Source organism: Salmo trutta, chromosome 2 (genome assembly GCF_901001165.1).
Source record: "Salmo trutta chromosome 2, fSalTru1.1, whole genome shotgun sequence".
NCBI classification, from domain to species: domain Eukaryota; kingdom Metazoa; phylum Chordata; class Actinopteri; order Salmoniformes; family Salmonidae; genus Salmo; species Salmo trutta.
Window position 1 is genome coordinate 13,047,977 of NC_042958.1, and position 20,161 is coordinate 13,068,137.

Below are 20,161 nucleotides of genomic sequence, written 5' to 3' on the forward strand. Positions count from 1 at the left end.
TTATATTTTAAAACGTGTATGTCCTCCTTTCCCACAGCATGGTACAGACCAGTGTCATGGCTCCCTGAACAAGTAGATGAGCAAGGGATACCGGTTTTTATTATGTTATAATTAGCTAGCTAGAGGTTTTTTATTCAGCGTTTGATAGCACTCTAGTTCTATCTACCTTTTTTCTCTAGTATTACTTTATATTTTAGAGAGGTAGTGGAACTAGTTTGTCAAAATGGCAGGGAGTAGCATGGCACAGAAAACATGGGAGCTACAAAACAGTATGCAGGAAGTTCAGAGCATAGATGAAATCTATAAATATGACAAAAAACAACAACAAGAAATCCTTGCTGCGAAGCCATGGACAAAGGAGTAAGTATACATTTTATAGATTGTCAGTTGCTTTTCTTTGCAACTGTTTGCTAGTTAATTGTTGGACTGAGTTAACGTAGCTTGACCAGCTAGCTGCTAGCTAAATTGGCTAGCTAGTTAGCATTTCAACAATGGCAATTCTCCCTACATTGCTAGCTAGCTGCTAATGCTAGCTAGCTAGTTAGCTAGCTGAACTGGCAGTAACAAATGCATGTCATTATTCCTTATGTATAATTCACACTACTATGATTGCTGTCCCGTAGTCATCAATACTTTAAGTACTGCAAGATATCTGCTCTGGCGCTGCTGAAAATGGTGATGCACGCCAGGTCCGGGGGCAACCTAGAGGTGATGGGACTGATGCTGGGGAAAGTGGACGGGGAGACCATGAACATCATGGACAGCTTTGCCTTACCAGTGGAGGGCACAGAGACCCGGGTCAACGCGCAGGCTGCGGCTTATGAATACATGGCTGCCTACATTGAGAATGCCAAACAGGTAATATGACTGACTCCTGGAAGGGAGGGACATGTTTTTCGTCCTCAATGTTGCAGAAAAGGATTGATAAAACATATGATACTTTAGTGAGAACTGTTTATCACAAGGGTAACATGCCATTTGTGAACTGTCAGGTTGGTCGGCTGGAGAACGCCATTGGCTGGTACCACAGTCATCCAGGCTACGGTTGCTGGTTGTCAGGTATCGATGTCAGCACTCAGATGCTCAACCAGCAGTTTCAAGAGCCCTTCGTGGCAGTGGTGGTGAGTACAGTGAAAGATAAACCTTAGCCCATAGTTCAATAGCTCAATACCTGCGAAATACCCATGTTTGAATTTCCATTTGCTTTCCTAAATACAGTACTTTGGTTTTCTTTTTGAATTTGCAGGTACAAAGTCATGCATGAGTAACTGATAGGGGTGCAATCAGGTTTAGGCATCCCTTTAGTGGTTGTTGATGTATGGTAGTCATTCACCAAGAGGCACGGGCAAATATTTGTCTTTTGTAACTGTAGATGTTATTTGCACTTGATTGGATTCGCAGTGCTCCAATCCCAAGGGCATAGGGTAATTAAGTGTGTACTTTGAATACACTGGCAGCAGTAGTTAAGAAAAAAACTTCACACCTGGTGGCCGGCTTGGGGTGATCTCTAGAGACTCTGACCTCAGAATGCATTTTCCTGTTCTACTGTATCTGTTTCCCTCCCAGATTGACCCCACTCGCACCATATCTGCAGGGAAAGTCAATCTTGGCGCCTTCAGAACATATCCCAAAGTAAGGAGTAAAATGTGTTTATTGCAATTATTTCAGTCTTTAGCTGTATTACATTAGACAAGTTGAGTACAAAATTACTGCAAAAAATATTCCAATCATAAATACATAATATATCATTTTTGTACAGTATTTATTACCCATACAACATGGAACACTTATTTTTAAGATTTTCTTGTATCTATAATAAATAATATTAGAGATTAATTGTCAATCTTGTGTTAATTGTCTCCATTCCTTAATTGGCTAATTCCTTAATGGATAGCTGAGTGTCTCTCTCAAATTGGGCAAATATTTTAAGACCACCTTTCCTCTCTCTAAATATCAATTTATCAATGAGTCTAATAATTGTCTGTGTTTTCAGGGTTACAAACCTCCTGATGAAGGACCCTCTGAGTATCAGACCATTCCCCTGAACAAGATTGAAGACTTCGGTGTGCACTGCAAACAGTGAGTCCTGTTCGACATTTAACTGCCAGAATGTTTAGGCACACACATAATCTTAAGCATCATCTTGCAAATTGTCTATGTATAAACATGACAAGTTACTTCAAATAAAAACATGTGTTTAGGTTGATGTAGCCTATAACACAAGTTCAAGTTATTATGTTTTAATAATGCCTTAGTAACACTGTGGTAAATAAAAAGGTAATATATTGTTCATTTAATTGACATTGTGTAATTATTCACTAAGTGCCGTGGGGTTTTGTTTGTTTAGGTATTATGCCCTGGAGGTGACTTATTTCAAGTCTTCCCTCGACCGGAAATTACTGGAGCTCCTCTGGAATAAATACTGGGTCAACACTCTGAGCTCTTCAAGTCTTCTGACGGTAAGTGTTTGGAATACAACTCTATATCAAGCAATGTTCAAGAACACTTTACAATGAGATATCTAACAATTCAATGCAGAATCAAGGGTCAGCTGAAGTAGAGGTCTTGCATATGAATAAAAATCCCTCTGTTTATTTAGATTGTTATTAATAGCCATTTAGTTTAAGTCTGTAAACAGATTTACAAACATTAATTAATATGACTGAGGCCACCACGTTAACCTGCAAACAAATAATCCATGCGTTGGAGATGTGACACAATGTCACTGTGGTTCACTATGGATCATCTCCCTCATTGCCAGTACATTCTAGAGATTGAAAGCCCCAGTGAATTCCCATTGTGGATGCCGCCGCTCTGGCTAAACAGTCTAAAGGCAGCAGACTATCCAAACAGTGCACTCTGGGCATTCTGGATTAAGATGGATTGACTAGTTGTCAGGAATTGGCTGCTCCATTGGCGAAGGGCTTTGTCAGTGACTACACTGTTACCACAGTCTGGGCCCCTGTCATTGTCTCCTAATTACCTGCTCCGTGGAAACACGGCCTCACCTTAGGCAAACCTTTTCACGAACCCTTTTCACGGCGACTTGGCAAGCCATTTAAGCCTTTATCAAGTTCGGCATACTTGTATTGAATGTCTCAGTAGCGGTGAAGAAAATAGGTGGTGGTGAAAATGTGCATGAACTTTCTCCCTGGTAAAGGTGTGTGTGTGTGGAAAGAAAGCCCACACACGGACCAGTATATAAGCTACTGCTTCCACGCACTTTGATTAACTTAATTGTATACTTTCGTCTGATCATGCTACATGACATTATAACGTATAGGTACATAATCCAATGTGTGTGACCATGTGTCTGCAGAATTCAGAATACACCACAGGCCAGGTGTTTGACCTGTCTGAGAAGCTGGAGCAGTCGGAGGCTCAGCTGGGAAGAGGAAGCTTCATGCTGGGCCTGGACACACACGACAGGAAGTCTGAGGACAAACTGGCCAAAGCTACACGAGACAGGTAAGGCAACACAGTTTAGATAATGTTTATTAGGCATTTTGGCTAACTTATTGATTTGGCATTCAGTACCAGACCTCGGGTTATTTAGTGATTGATTCATAGCGTGATTCTCTAATATTGTCATGGTCAATATTTTGTTGACATAGAAGCATACATCACCGTATGTTTTGTTTAGGCGGAGGTATTGACTGACTGACTGACTGGATTGTTGATAATTCCTCATTCACTGTTACTTTGATGATTGCTGATATTATTGAAAACTGTAAACCAATTTGAGATGCTGTTAAACTCCACAGTAGTGAAATAAACGGCTGACAAAGTGAAATCAATTGTCATTAATCTGTCTTATGTTATTGTCTAATGAACGCCATCAATGGAAAATCTAAATCTCTGGTCTGCTTAGGCCTTTAAGTTATCCAATATCCCTATTATTACAATATGTTTTGTAACCATTTTGATCACACATTATTTGTGTGTAGATGTGATAAGAATGATTAGTTACTTTTTTAGCTGGTGGCATGTCCTACCTAACTAATCAATATCTGCTTATTTATACAATAGCTGGGATTTCTTGAGTTTCTCCCATGAATGCAACACCTGTCTGTTTATTAATCTGACCGGTCTGTTGATTGATAGGTCATCTCTGTGATCTCTTCATGTCCAGAGCAAAACTTCACTTTCCCTTTTTCCCCTGGCTATTCTAGCTGCAAGACGACCATTGAGGCGATCCATGGTCTGATGTCTCAAGTCATCAAGGATAAACTCTTCAATCAAATCAACACGTCTGCCAACTAAGTCCGAAACGGCCCAAGTCGAGTTCACCCAGTGTGTATTACTCTGTATGTTTAGCATTTAGATTCTTGTTAGCAGAATGATCTGTCACTTGTTATCTGAAGAAAGTTAGTGAATGATTGATCTCAACTTATGTGTGTACGTAAATAAATAGTGGTGTTTAAAGTCTATCTACGTTCGAGATTTATTTCCTTGACTAAAGTTTTCAGTGAAGTATTCCTGAGGTTGATGAACCATATTGTTTTAACTGAATTGCTTTTCATTAAGCGTACACTAAATAATGTAGATTTCTTTTTGAATGCTTGCAGACATTTGAACGGTATGCTCCATTGGGTTCAGCATGACACAGTGCTGTTGTATTGTCATGTCCCATGGCTGTTTGGCATTGGCTGGAGTAGAGTACAACCTAACACTTTAACAAAGACCATGGTTATATATTTCTCCATTACAAAATCTACAACCAGTTAGCCAGTCATTTCAACTCTGGCCAATCATAGCATTACATAATGGAACAACAAACTCAAGCCGCTGCATCGGCTCAAACGTAAACACAGGCTGGCATGGTCGAGATATCACCGTGGAGTGGCTCTTGGTGCAGGTTGTCTCAATGGTACACAGTCCTTCAGGGTGACGGAGTCGTCAAGCTGCGCTGCAGCACAGAAACAGGAGCCGTGCACACGAGTCTATTCACACAACCCGTCTGCTCTTCATCGAAGCAGACACTCAGTCTGCCTTTCCTTACACACAGCAGCCCTGGCACAGTTTCATGTAATAATACTTTTTTCTTGTAGTATTGTACTGGTGGAATGTATATTTTTGATGCAGCATTGCAGAGGCACGGAACCATATTTGGGGCACATTGAATGGGTCTGCATTTTGTCATGTACATGGGCTTTGGCACAAATTCTTGTAATGATTTTCTTTTTACATCATTTTAGTTGGTGAGGTGTGTGTCCTAATGTGGTGTTTCAGAAAGAGGAAACTTATTTAATAGTGTTTAATGCAATTTGTGAATTTTGGAATTAACAAGAGTAAACAATTGGCTTTCCCCTCACATGGTCCATTGAATCCACTGTAGCTAGTGGTTTTGCCAAACCTTTAAGTGCCTTACAGTACTGTTACTGAAAGAGCTAAATACTGTTATGGCTAGATGCTCTACGAGTATATGGAATGTACTTTCTTAGTAATGGTTTTACCTAATGCAAGGTTTGTAAATTTATCATTTAAATATAAAACCAGTGTTCCGTACTGAACGCATTGGACTTAGGCCTGCATGTAAATCTTATGATCAACACCAGATGAACATTTCTATGCAACAGTGGAAACTAGTAAATGTGAATTCCAATGAAAGCCAAGCATTCAATACTATTGCAATGTAAGTTACATTTATTTTCATTAAGCATACATTAAATATGCTTCCTATTATCCAAATCGTCCATGAAACAGTGAAATTCCACCTAATTTGGTGAATTAATTGAAAATTAATTGGAATAATAAACAGGGGTGATGTAATCCTGTTTTAAAAAACTAACTAGTTCTGAGAACAGATGATTGATAAGGCTAAAGATGAACAGCTATTTATCTCTAGGCCCTTATAGGCTCTGTTCACTTTGGATCTCAGAACACGATCAACAAGCATGGTGTAGTGAAGGGGGTTGGAACTCACTGGTTGCCCTAAAGGGGAGCTATGTTTGGGGGGAAATAAGGGCCCATAGCTCTACATTTCCTCCCTGCCAAGTGCTCTGCATGCATAAGTGGAGGCAAGTCATTCAGTCGCAGGAAGCCCGGGCCCTGACATTATATAACAATGCACGGGTCACTGCTGAGACTCACTGAGCCAATCGCACTGTGACCCCGGCCTGCTTGGCGCGTTACACGCATTATTACTGGGAGCAATGTGATCTTGGCTGGAGAGAAGGGGAGAAGTGGGACAGCATTCAGCCCAGAAAGTTGGAGAAACTGATAAACATGGTGTCGGGTTACCTCATGTAAAAGTTTGCAGGCAATAGAGGCCTGACCTCAGGGGTAGCTGCAAGATGGTTAATAAATTCACTCTGTTTTACTGTTTATGTGTGTATGTCTGTCTGCCTTTCTGTCTGTTTGACATCTTCCACACTCTTTGATCTTTATTTAACCTTTGACCTCATATAATCCTGGATCGTGGACATAAAATGTTTTACATTTCACCACTGAAAAGGCAAAACAGTTTTTATTTCAGAGGTCAATACCACACAAGTAGCTGATCATTAGAAAGGTACATAAAATACTACATGATTTATGGTGTTTGAATGGAATTTTTTTCTGGCTATTTCTGAAGAAAGGAAAAGTGGAATGCAATTTAGCTTGTTTGATTCTGTCTTTCTCTATATTTATCCAATATTTATTTTTATATACTCAGCCAGAAAAGTATAGCCCAAAGGTAATTAAGTGTGAAATGCAATCCATTTCACAAATATTTTGGATGCATATATAACAATTTGGAAGATCTAGATACAAATGGCAAAAAACTGTGGTTCACAGAGAAATGAACAATCTAAAGGAAATGTTTTGTTTTCTTACCTGAATGCTGACTGCAGCAATAATGTAATGCACTGCACAGCCAATTAATTTCTGCCAAAGCCATGTAATTCATCTACCACTTCCTTTGTGAATTCCTATGTTTGTTCTAGATCCAGTTACGTTTGGGTTCATTTTTAACTGAAATGTACTATAAGAAAAAGGAAATTAATTTATATCCTCAAGTTTTGGTGCACGGTAATTTTTTTTCACATTAATAACGGCCTGTGTTTTGGTCATTTTTCACAAAACTGTCATAATCGGGGGAAAAAGGTTTTTGTAGTTAACTATAACAGAGCGTTGACAAGAATTACATGCGTGTATACAGGCAACCATTGTAAGTAATTAGTAATGAGCAGAATAGCAATCTATCTTTCTGACTGCAACTGCACATGGTGCACAATTTGATTGACACTTGTGTAAACCATTGACACAGTTTGTAAACAGCTCATGCTCGAAAAACTCAAATAAATCCGTGGTTGTTAATTAGCGTACTAGTAAGCAATCTGTTACTATTCCAATATAGTAGAGAAAGGAAAGTAACAGTATCTGCATAAAATATATTTTTATTGCATAGGAAAGTATGCAGATGAGCTGCGCAGTCCTTTCTGCACGCTCATCTGTGTTGTTGCCATGGCAACCATTCCCAACAAGGATATCCACACACGAGTGTAAACTTTCACCTCATCTCACCCCGCATCTTTAGCATTAGTCTCTTTTATCATCAAATTACAAGGACAAGTGCATATTCTACAGTGGTAGGTAGCTTTGTATGTACTTTGAAAGCCTATTTTTTGTCTGGCTAGCGCTGACAGCGTTGTTGAAAGGCTAAAGTTAGTTGCCTTGCTAGTTTGTTGTTTATGTCTACCGTTATCTACAGTACTAGTAACAGTAGTAGTAATAGTTAGCTAGTTAGCTAACGTTAGTTGCTACAGAGCATTTATGTATGTGGCTTTGTGTTTATCCTGTAAGTTAACTGCTGCTTGTGTCAGTTGTTTTGAACGTGATTAACTGCTGTCCGTCCAGTCCCGAGGGCTTCACTGACCTTGCAGCTGCACAGTGGAGATCTCATCTCAATCGATCAGGGGCTCTCCATGTCAACTCAGCCTCATGCCCAGAGATCAAGTTTAGAAAAGATTTGCTGTCACATTCAGATCTGTGTGTGCGTGTATTTCTCTCTCAACAGAAGTGTGTGCATACCACTGGAACTGAGGCATGTGTGCATACCACTGGAACTGAGGCATGTGTGCATACCACTGGAACTGAGGCATGTGTGCATACCACTGGAACTGAGGCATGTGTGCATACCACAGGAACTGAGGCATGTGTGCATACCACTGGAACTGGGGCATGTGTGCATACCACTGGAACTGAGGCATGTGTACATACCACTGGAACTGAGGCATGTGTGCATACCACTGGAACTGAGGCATATGTGCATACCACAGGAACTGAGGCATATGTGCATACCACTGGAACTGAGGCAGAGAGGAAAAGGAATAAAGTCTTGTTTAGATGGCCTGCTTGAGGAATAGATGGACACCTTGAGGAATAGATGGCCTGCTTGAGGAATAGATGGCCTGCTTGAGGAATAGATGGCCTGCTTGGGGAATAGATGGCCTGCTTGAGGAATAGAAGGCCTGCTTGGGGAATAGATGGCCTGCTTGAGGAATAGAAGGCCTGCTTGGGGAATAGAAGGCCTGCTTGGGGAATAGATGGACCTAATTACCACAAATTGAGTGCCCATCCCACTTTTGCACCTCTCATCCTTCATTTCTGGTGTAAAGCCAGTTGTGAGAATAAAAATGACCAGCTAATGCTTTTAGCAGCAGTTACCGGTGCTGACTGACAAATGCTATCAGCTTCCTTTTATACACATTCAGTTTAATTTAGGCATAGCTATATTCCACTTTACTTCAATGAGCACCTAATATCACAAATATTTCATTAAGAAAATATATATTTTTGAAAAGGACAAACATTTTCTGTGGCATAACTCCAATGACATGTATTTTCCTTCTGACTCGTCTCTTTACAGCTAGTTCATGCGTTTCCCTTGTTCAGATGTTTCTGGTGGTTGTTCTGTGAGCGCTTGGCTGAAGCTGGAAAGGATCCACTCTGAAGCAGTGTCTGTGACAAGCCATCATGGTCCGCCTCAACATGGATCTGATTGCCAAATCCAGCAACCATTTCAAAAACAAGAGAAGTTACTCCCTCCCAACGTACCTCAAGAAACTCACTCACCTGAACTTCTCCAACAGGAACATAGAGGACATTGTAAGTACGATATCACAAGACATACTAAATTAATATATGTTAGCTATGTTTTGTTTCTGTGCTTCTCTCTCTTAGCTTCTAATGGTAGGGATTAGGGATGCACCGATATGACATTTTTGGCCGATACCGATATCCAATATTTTCCTTGACAAAAAAACGATACTGATAACCAATATAAACATTTTTAGAGGCCTTTTAAGCATTCTAGTACAGTTAAATAGTTGAAACACAAACACACCCACACACACACACACACACACATACACACACTGACCAAAAAGTTATTTTGTTGGCATTTACGTATGTCCCATTACCAGTAAAACATGATCAAAACCTATTTCTTTCACTTACTTGCTGTGCGGTTTAGTTGTTAATTTGTTCAGTTGTTTCATTCTCAACCAGGATTTCATCATACATGTCAAGCAGTGAAGTTTCAGCTCTCTACGTGGCCTCTCTTCCTCAGTGCGCACTGTCACTGTGTCCATTTCCATCTTGTCCAGCTGTGTCTGTAACATTTCACGTAAACCATGTTTCTTGTCTGCATCGAAGTAGCGGTCCTTGTACCTAGCATCGAGCATGGTGGCGACACAGTAAAGAGGCTCAGAGAGAATACCACCGAATCGCTTGTTCACAGCCTTGAGTACTTTTGTAAAGTTAAGCCCACGGTCTGTCTGCAGCTTTGTTGAGCAGGCGTTTCAGTGCCATGACAAAGGGTTATCTTATTTCACGACTCAGTTGTTCAAATGGCGTTAGGAGTGTGTTCATGTTTCCAAGTTTTAAATATGTTCCCAAATGTCATTCAAATGGCAGCAGCGGAATGAGAACCAGCACATTCTTGAGCATGCAATACGGCTCTCCTCGGTTCGAAATCCTCGTCGACCCACTGTGCTGTCAGACTCAGCATGCTCATGGGGCTGCCATCGCTGATCCAAATGTCAGTTGTGAAGGTAATAGCAGTGACGCCCATAGCAAGTAGCTCATAGATGTGCGTTTCAACAATACTGTGTAACTCTGGTAGGGCAACATCTGAAAAATAGCGGCTACTTGGTATTGGGCTCGAAGTGCTCGACCAGTCAGCGAAAGCCAACATCATCCACGACAGAGAACGGTTGATTGTCAAGGGCAATGAATTCCGTTATGTTGGCGTTAATGGATTTCATCTTTGAGTTGTCTCGCTGAAATGTTCGTAGTCTTTCAAATGACTGCTGAACTTGAACTTGTTTAGTTGTTGGAAGTGTGCGCTTAGTATTTTTCTGCTTTTGTTCTGAGTAGCGCTGTGTATTTTTTGTGGCGTCATTACGTCATCCAGAGGAAAAAGAAACGCATGGTGCTAGCGTGGTGCTGGCTAGTGGAGTGGAAACCTTGAAAATAAAGGACAGCTTGGTACCCTGATGAAGACAGCTTGCCTGTCGAAACATTGGACATTACATTTTTGCATCTGAGCTCTAAGAGTGTGCGGCTCTCCTTTATTTTCAAGTCATTCCGTCATTTACCTATGTTATATGGGTATGCACGTTAGCTTTGACATCGGTTTTGCACATCGGCGTTAAACTAGACATCGGGCCGATGTTGGCATTTTTAGCTAATATCGTCCGTTTCCAATATGCTTACCGATATATCGTGCGTCCCTAGTAGGGATATCTACTTTGTTTGTTGCAGGACGATCTCTCCATGTGCAGAAACCTCACAGTCCTCTATCTGTACGACAATCAGATTAGCCAGATCTGCAACCTGGGTTTTGCCTCCAACCTCACTCACCTATACATGCAGAACAACAACATCACTCATATAGATAACCTCTCCAGCCTGCAGAAGCTCTCCAAACTGTGAGTAGGAGCTTGTCCAGTTTAAATGGATACTTAGAGATTTTGGCAATGAAGCCCGTTATCTACTTCCCTGGCGATAGATGAACTCGATGATACCATTTTTATGTCTCTGCGTGCAGTTTGAAGGAAGTTGCTAACTGGCGTTAGCACAATTTCTAACTAGTGTTAGCGCAATGACTGGAAGTCTATGGCAACAGCTAACATGCTAGCTGTTCCTGTAGACTTCCAGTCACTGCGCTAACGCTACTTAGCATTGGCTCGTGAAAATAACTCTAAATTCCTTCATACTGGACGAAAAGGTAAAATCCAGAAGTTAATCTATATCTGGGGAAGTAGATAAAGTGCTTAATTGACAAAATCCCAAAGTATCCCTTTAAATGTATGATGTCTGTGGTAAAACTTTGGAGATATATTCAACTGTCTATGACTGTCTGTGTGCATGTGTCCATGTTTCTCCATTCGCCCGTGTTTTTGTCTTGGCGTGCATGCGTGTATATCTCTTACGTTTGTGTGTGTGTGTCTCTCTCTGTGCCACATCAGGTACCTGGGGGGAAACAGCATCACGGTGGTGGAGAGGTTAGAGGAGCTGGGGGAGCTAAAGGAGCTCCACATGGAGGGCCAGAGACTCCCCAGTGGAGAGAAGCTGCTCTTTGACCCCAGGACTCTCCTCTCCCTCGCTGTAAGACATACTAAAACTTACTGTATGCTTCCCAGTCTAAACAGTGTGCGCATATATTCTAAATACATTTTGTGACATTTGTGTTAGTTTTTGTGTTCGGCAGCATTTGGCAGGGTTTTTTCGGCTGTTCGAGCACACAACATTTTTTATTGAGGCAAGCCAAAGTTCGGTAGCCGAAGTCTACGCCCCTTCGTTGGTGATTGGGTGTAACGAGGGTTGTCTAAAGGAGACCAAGGCGCAGCGTGTATAGTGCTCATTCTTTTCTTTAATGAAAAACACTTCAACAAAACAACAAACGACCGACAACAGTTCCGTTAGGTACACTTGACAAAACGGAAAACAACTACCCACACCCACACATGAAAAACAGGCTGCCTAAGTATGGCTTCCAATCAGAGACAACGATAGACAGCTGCCTCTGATTGGAAACCATACCTGGCCAAAACATAGAAAACAAAAACATAAAAATAGAAATCTAGAACACCCCACATAGAAACAGAAAACCAAAACCACCCAAAACACCCCCCTGTCACGCACTGACCACTCTACTATGGAAAATGACCTCTTACAAGGGTCAGGACGTGACATTGGGCAACAGTAGGGATTTTTCAATTACGTGTTTGTTGTCGTTCAACGAGAGATTACTAGTTTTCATGCACACTTTTTCACTTGAGAAATACTGCACCGAACATCTTAGATGAAAAGTTGCGCGACTAAGACAGATTCCTTGATTTATCTTAGATCGATTCTGACTATTTTGAGGAAGTGTAGCTGTATATTGTTGCTAGGCCATCTCAAGAGGGACAAAAAGTAATATTGGCACTTTTTTGTTGTTTTTCAAGCAAATGTATTTTTAAGGGAGTATGCGAGGCATAGACGTTCGCTTCGCCTAGCCGACTTCTGTTAGGAGCAAGACCAACCTAGTATGCAGACACACCAACTACATCACCAACCACATCCTATAGTAAAGGAGATTGTTTCAGCTCATTTCACACCACAATTGACAACTGAAATGCAAGTTATGCACCAGGATTCCACCATTGATCTCATGTTGCTCTGTATTGGTAACCTCATAATTTCCACCCTCTTCAGCAATAAGACCATATATGTTCACAACCTGCATTATGTGCTTGTCTGGCAAAGGTCTCTCAGATTTCCATAAGGCCAGTGGTCCCTGTAAAAGCGGTATTGTGCTGGGTTTGATGATGTCAAAGAGAGCTCTGTGGCACTTTCTGGTCTCACAGATCAACCATGGCTGTTTACTCCTCGGGCCCTGGGTAAACAAACTGCAAATCTCACATTCTTGTTTATTTTGATAATTAAAGAAATTGCAGTGCAAATGTAAAATCTCCCGCTTTTAATCAACAGCTCTAGTTAAAGGAACTGAAACTAAGACGAATATCAAATTTCAATAGCAGTATTTAATAGAACCATTATAGAACCATTTTACAGGCGTACTCAAGGGACAATAATATATACTGGTTGTAAATATTATTCAAGTAGTTTTTCAAATGTTTCACTTATCTTTGCAGGAATCTCTAGGTGTCTTGAATATCAATAAGAACAACATAGATGATGTCAGAGATCTCGCCATTCTAAAGAAACTCACACATTTCTTTGCTGCTGACAACCAGCTACAGGACATGCAGGTAAGAGCTCCTACGTTTCCTCATAAAAGCACTGCTACTGATGGAGTTAGCTAATACCAGTTACTACTTACTCTACTCTTACCCTACGTGACAAAAGTGTAAACTGTGAGCGTACCGTGCGATCGAAAAAGAACCCACACCACATCACAGAAACGATGTGTGCCGTGGTGTATTCAAATCAACACGCTGACTATAAGCAGATCAGGGTAACATGAACATAGCAACGCTGCCCTCTGTAAGTGATGTGTGAAATGATATGGAGAGCAGGGTGCTAAAGAACCAAATCCTGCAAATCCCGCCAGAGGTTCACAGTCTCTGCAACTCACACAAGGTTAGAATTATTCAACAAATCAGCGGCCTAGTCCCCTAGGACTGCCTTCGCTGACAGCTTTAAACAAGCGCAAGTTTCTCTCCTTCCTTTGGAGGCTGATTTTTCCTCTTTCTCTGTGAGTACAGCATTTGATACCTCCTCCCTAGCAGCACCACTAAACTTGATGGGAGATTCATTTGAAGCAGAGATATGGTTTCTGTTCGCTGTGTTGACCTTGAAAAACGACCTGCTGTGCGTTCCTGTGACTCCACTTCTGAGGAAAATACTTTTTCTCTCTCTATGGATCTGAAAGGCTAGATGGTTGAACTCTTTTTAAAAGGATGTCTCTTCATCCATGCTATAATGTCACTTTGGGACACAGCATTGAAGCACACCGTTAGCGTGGGTAACATTGGCACTCAACACAATGATATTCCACTGAGCAGAGCAACCTTTTGCAGGTAATTACTGTACATGTGTCAGAGGGAGCTCTCATGTTCTCATGTTTATTGGATATCTCCTTTAATTTATACAACCCCTCTTCCATTATTGATCCTGCAAAGACAGGACCGTGAAGGATCAATCCCGCCTTCAACCCAGTGTGGTCAGAATCCAGAGGAAGCATTATAGATTTTTAAAATATATTATGACAGGCAGTCAGCCAGGGTGACAAATGGGCTGGTATCTACCGAGGCCATTCACACGGCACGGGGCAGAGAGGACCAGAGAGGACGGACTAATTTAATCGCTGGTCAAATACAGGTTCATAACTGGCCTATCATTAAGTCCAGTGAGAAACCAGGGCCCAGCAGTTTAGCGCCGTGCAGTGCTCGTCCAGTCCGGGCTGCTCTAGACTCCGCGCTCCCGCAGGGGATGCAATTTGGCGCTGAGCCGCTCCTCGCAAAGGCCCTTGTGAGTGACAGCCCTGACACGATCATTTATCAAAGCCTGGGAGCGCGCCGCGCCGAAGGGGTCCCCTCTGAACTGATTGCAGCGCGGGCTGGAAAAGTGGAAGCGCTTTGGCCGAGACAGGAAGGCAATGAACAATCAGAGCGCGTCCAGAGAGTATACATATTTCCAGGCTTGGATTAATGTGCCTTTAGATAAACATACATTGCAGGACAGGCAACACGCTAGAGGAGCCGGTGGAAGGCGCCCGCAGGAAAAACTTGTTAGTCACACAACACCATTGTTTAATTGTTTTGTTAAACTGCTGATGTGTTGTTTACACCTTTTCCCTTGGCAGTGCTACCTTTGAATTATGTATTAGATTTTTTAGTTGATAGTATGATTTTACCACTGGAGAGTGGTTTGTTTGATTACATTAATTATATGACATCTTATTCATTTTACCTTTATTTAACTAGGCAAGTCAGTTAAGAACAAATTCTTATTTTCAATGACGGCCTAGGAACAGTGGGTTAACTGCCTTGTTCAGGGGTAGAACGACAGATCTGTACCTTGTTAGCTCAGGGATTTGAACTTGCAACCTTTCGGTTACTAGTCCAACACTCTAACCACTAGGCTATGCTGCCACCCATTGTCGAAAGTACAGTCCGTAGACGCATTATAAATGGATACTATAGAGTGCTCCATTTTCACTTCCTCAAAGGTTAAAGTGCCATTTTGTTTCCTACACTTTGTCATGTAAAGACTGTACAGAGACTCTGCAATATAGTGTCCGACATCTTTACATTTGTAAGTACAGTATGTAAAACGTAAGTTTCTCTGTATTTTTCTTGTATTCTATTTAGGACTTAGAGTTGGTGTTCAGCCAATGGCCTCAGCTGCATCGAATGGATTTGAGTGGAAATCCTGTGTGCCACAAACCCAAGTACAGAGACAGGCTGATAACTGTGTGCAAATGCCTGAGTGAGAAAATAGTTGTGTACATCCACCTAATGATCATAGGAAATGTATTATGCATTTCACATTATATGATGTTTCAATAACTAATGTCTTTTACGTAATTCTCTACGATTACAGAAAATATATCACCTCTATAACACACAGGACCTAATTTAATTGTAGACGATGATAATGTTGTTTTTGTAGACGATGATAATGTTGTTTTTGTAGACGATGATAATGTTGTTTTTGTAGACGATGATAATGTTGTTTTTGTAGACGATGATAATGTTGTTTTTGTAGACGATGATAATGTTGTTTTTGTAGACGATGATAATGTTGTTTTTGTAGACGAACTTGATGGGAAGGAAATTAATGAGTTGTCCAGGCAGTTCCTGATTAACTGGAAAGCGTCGAAAGACGCCAAGAAAAAACTGAAAGATGAAAGAATTATGACCGGCCAGATCACAGATCCCTTTACTGGTACGATAATGTACTGTTATCTATTTTTACATCATTCTGCTAGAGACATATACAAATATCTAAGAAATATTTTGAAAGAGACTCACTTTGCACTTTACAAATGTGCATATCCCATATTACAGCCTCACAAACTTTGCTCCAAGGTCAACAACGCTCTCCCTACTCTGGTCCTGCTGTCTGTATGTCCGAAGCATCGTTAGAACTGTGACAAGGTGTGTGTATGACTTGCTTTGAATGACTCGCTTTGTTTGTGTTGCAGCAGACTTCCACATGGGCCCCCATCCTTCATCCAAATATAACTACGCCAACATCCTGGGAAAGAGGAATCCTCCGGGGTGTGGGAGACCCAGCAGGAAGGTCCGCTCAGAACACTCACAACTGGACAGCGCAGCAATGAGGTGCCGTAACAATCTATAGTCCTATCACCCAGTGCAGCAGCAAAGGTTTTCACATCAAGATATCATCAATGCCTGTCACCAGTACAATCAATACAAAATGTTTTATTTGCTCATGTATTGTTACAGACAGTCTTAATACATCCATATGGGACACAAAAGAAGCATTCAGTGTTTTTAGACTTTTCAATATGACAGATTTAGAATACAGTGGCTCTTCCACCCATGTCGGATAATTGATTCATTTATTCTTTAATTCAGACCAAAATTAGAGGCAAATGTATATTGTATCTCAGTTTGAATAAAATACGTGTATTTAGTTGAAATAAGTGGTTTTAACATCAAGACGTTTAACTTAACTGCTTGTTTCCTTCCATTTGTATATACATGCTTGAGGAATGGCCTGCTATTAATTAGTCAAATGCTCTTCTTTCTTTTCATGCAAATAAATAGTTGCCTTCCCTGCTGTCGGCCTGGTGTTGACCATCAGTATCATATGAACAGTTCATTCAGGGCTTTCTCTTTAATAGCCAATTTACATATATTGCTTTCTACTTTTTCATACCACTCAAATATGAAGTATGACGAGGCTGATAATCACTTACTAGTCAGCTCTCTCTCTGTTCTCCCAGGCCACGGAATGTGAAGATCCCAGTGAGTGCGGGGCTGCTTAGTGATGTGGCCGACAATGCTAAAGTCTGCGGCCTGTGAGACGGACATGCCAGCTCTGCTAACACACATTCACTCTGGTGACCCTCTAACACACACACACACACACACACACATTCACTCTGGTGACCCTCTAACACACACACACACACATTCACTCTGGTGACCCTCTAACACACACACACACACACACACACATACACTCTGGTGACCCTCTAACACACACACACACACACACATTCACTCTGGTGACCCTCTAACACACACACACACACACACACACATTCACTCTGGTGACCCTCTAACACACACACACACACACACACACACACATTCACTCTGGTGACCCTCTAACACACACACACACACACACATACACTCTGGTGACCCTCTAACACACACACACACACACACACATTCACTCTGGTGACCCTCTAACACACACACACACACACACATTCACTCTGGTGACCCTCTAACACACACACACACACACACACACACATTCACTCTGGTGACCCTCTAACACACACACACACACACACACACACATTCACTCTGGTGACCCTCTAACACACACACACACACACACACATTCACTCTGGTGACCCTCTAACACACACACACACACACACACACACATACATACACTCTGGTGACCCTCTAACACACACACACACACACATTCACTCTGGTGACCCTCTAACACACACACACACACACACATTCACTCTGGTGACCGTCTAACACACACACACACACACATTCACTCTGGTGACCCTCTAACACACACACACACACACACACATTCACGCTGGTGACCCTCTAACACACACACACACACATTCACTCTGGTGACCCTCTAACACACACACACACACACACACACATACATACACTCTGGTGACCCTCTAACACACACACACACACACACACACATTCACTCTGGTGACCCTCTAACACACACACACACATACATACATACATACATACATACATACATACATACATACATACATACATACATACATACATACATACATACATACACTTTGGTGACCCTCTCACACCTGACCCTTATACATAATACATAGCCAGTGCTTGACTTGGGCAGGAGTTCACCGGAGCTGAGTACCAGCACCTAAAATGTTCTACTGCTTGATCTCCTGTTCCTCTTATAGAATATGAACTAGAAAGTATTGTGGAGCACCTGCACCTTAATATAAACAGTACCAGAACCCAAAATGAGCAACGGCACCTATTCCAGTCCAAGTCAAGCACTGCACATAACCTCCCACTGCTATCACCACACATCAGGGGTGGACCTGACCCCTGACAAACTCAATACTAAAGAGTCTACATTATGGTCTGTCACTGTCAGGGACTGATGGACTGCAGTAGAGGCACTGCACATGGTCATAATATATGTACTACCTTTGAAGTCTTAAAATATTATGACAGAACAATAGCTGCCCTATAAAAACAGTGTCTGATATTATATCTATGTTTTTTTGGCCTTTGCCTGTTTGATGTTTGTTTTGTGTACCTGAGTGGACTTGATAAGAATTTTACAATACCTGGATTTTAGAGTGTAAGATCTGATGTGTTTATTTATGAAATGACTGAATGCCAAAGAATGGTGTTTGGGTGTGTCCATGCTGGGAAGTCCAACTCACTTCATACAAATGGCTTTATTGGATTTTTACAAATACCATTTTCACCAATTTGGAAGTTATATCCCAGAACTCTATGTCAAATAAGTCCACATGTAAATCCAATCTGAGTTTGTGTTTTATACAAATTAAATAACTTTTAAAAAAATGACTTTGAGTATTACCGCTATCTGTGTCCTTGATAGTGTAGTTTGTCTTTTTTTCCTGCTGTATTAATGACATGTTTTGTGGGACACCGACCGTGCGTAATGATGTCAGATATGCACTTAATTGCCCACCATTGTCATAAAATAGTATTGTAGAATAAATGGGGAAGGTTCTAATTGGAACAGGAGCCTTCTTGTTAATTGTTTTTTTACTAAATAGTCGTTGCAGAGCATCATATTATTTGACAAAAAAGCGTGATAGCCTAATTTCACTCCTTGCAGTCACTCCGTCATAATGTGGAAATAATACTCGCTGAGAGAGGAGTAAAATTGCTTTGGTTATTGTATTATCCCCTGTCTAAATTCCCCCCGAGCGTCTGAAAGTGTTTTTAAAGACATGTCGGAGTAACCCCTGAAAGATGTGGGGTAATTAGGGAACGAAGCTTACTTAACCCTCTTTGCTTTACCTCATAATTAGTGGCCCGGAGCAATACTGTTACTCCATCCTTACAAAAACATTTTTTATTAAGAACAGTCTGAGGATATGCATGTTATGAATAATTCCATTAATTCATTTGCCGAGATCTCCATTTTCTGACCCTGGAAATCAGAGTGATTAATTTATGAGTCTCGCAAGTATTTCCTCATACATGCCTGTTGATTGCACTGTTAAGAGTTTATTTATTAGCTGTTTAATGGAAATGAGACTATTTTGTGACCTGCAACTCAAGGCACCCTGGCAATTAGTCAATTTTGCATATCACCTTAACCCTAGTCATCTTGTCACCATGGTCTGTTGCAACCATTGGAGTCTGCAACAATTATTAGCACCAAAATATTAGGGACTGTTTATTTGGGCAGGTACCTGATATAGGCCTCTTGTGGCCTAGTGGGAAGCAATGACAGAGCACTTGGGTAGGAAGGCAGGTAGGCTAAGGCATATAATCAGTTCATGACCCATATGATGTTAATAACACAGATGTCCCCTCTTTATTGATGTGACCAAAGGCTATGACAAAAATACATGGTTTTGGGAGAAGTACCGTCCCCCAAAATGAGTTTGCTAGAAAAAAATACAGCCTCCGGGGTTGAAAAGAGGTCTCTCCACTCTCCCCTTCGACAGAAACATGTTGAAAGGGAAAAGAGCAGTAAGTCTCTCCCACTGGCAAGGAGTCTTAAGGGCTTGTGATTAATTACTCTGGAGTGAAAAAGTTGGCAGCTCTTTGTATATGCAATAAATTAGATACTCCTGAGACGTTTACGCACACACTCAGGTGAGCGCTACGTACGTGGACATCCCCACTGCGCACCTTCTTCCACGACCGCGCCTCTTTATAAAGATTATCCGGACTTAGAGTTGCACGACTACTTTTCTCCATCTCGGATTGGA

At 41.3% G+C, this 20,161-nt stretch overlaps 2 protein-coding genes across 5 annotated transcripts; both read left to right on the forward strand.

Moving 5' to 3' along the window:
- Positions 1-16: 16 nt before the first annotated feature.
- LOC115150842 (COP9 signalosome complex subunit 5) lies at positions 17-4,430 on the forward strand. The gene is made up of 8 exons (XM_029694566.1): positions 17-360; positions 624-858; positions 993-1,121; positions 1,567-1,632; positions 1,994-2,079; positions 2,348-2,459; positions 3,320-3,468; positions 4,173-4,430. Exons 1-8 carry the CDS (start codon positions 224-226, stop codon positions 4,261-4,263), a joined length of 1,005 nt encoding a protein of 334 aa, XP_029550426.1. The 5' UTR covers positions 17-223; the 3' UTR covers positions 4,264-4,430.
- A 3,050-nt stretch (positions 4,431-7,480) lies between these two features.
- LOC115150846 (protein phosphatase 1 regulatory subunit 42) lies at positions 7,481-17,099 on the forward strand. 4 transcript variants are annotated; one of them, XM_029694579.1, is made up of 9 exons: positions 7,481-7,574; positions 8,855-9,093; positions 10,729-10,919; positions 11,460-11,598; positions 13,131-13,247; positions 15,312-15,429; positions 15,757-15,888; positions 16,148-16,286; positions 16,916-17,099. In XM_029694579.1, exons 2-9 carry the CDS (start codon positions 8,962-8,964, stop codon positions 16,992-16,994), a joined length of 1,047 nt encoding a protein of 348 aa, XP_029550439.1. In that variant the 5' UTR covers positions 7,481-7,574; positions 8,855-8,961; the 3' UTR covers positions 16,995-17,099. The 4 variants fall into 4 exon arrangements, with proteins under 4 accessions (XP_029550439.1, XP_029550448.1, XP_029550456.1 ...); XM_029694588.1 differs by having other exon boundaries at positions 16,151-16,286; XM_029694596.1 differs by having other exon boundaries at positions 10,753-10,919.
- Positions 17,100-20,161: the final 3,062 nt, after the last annotated feature.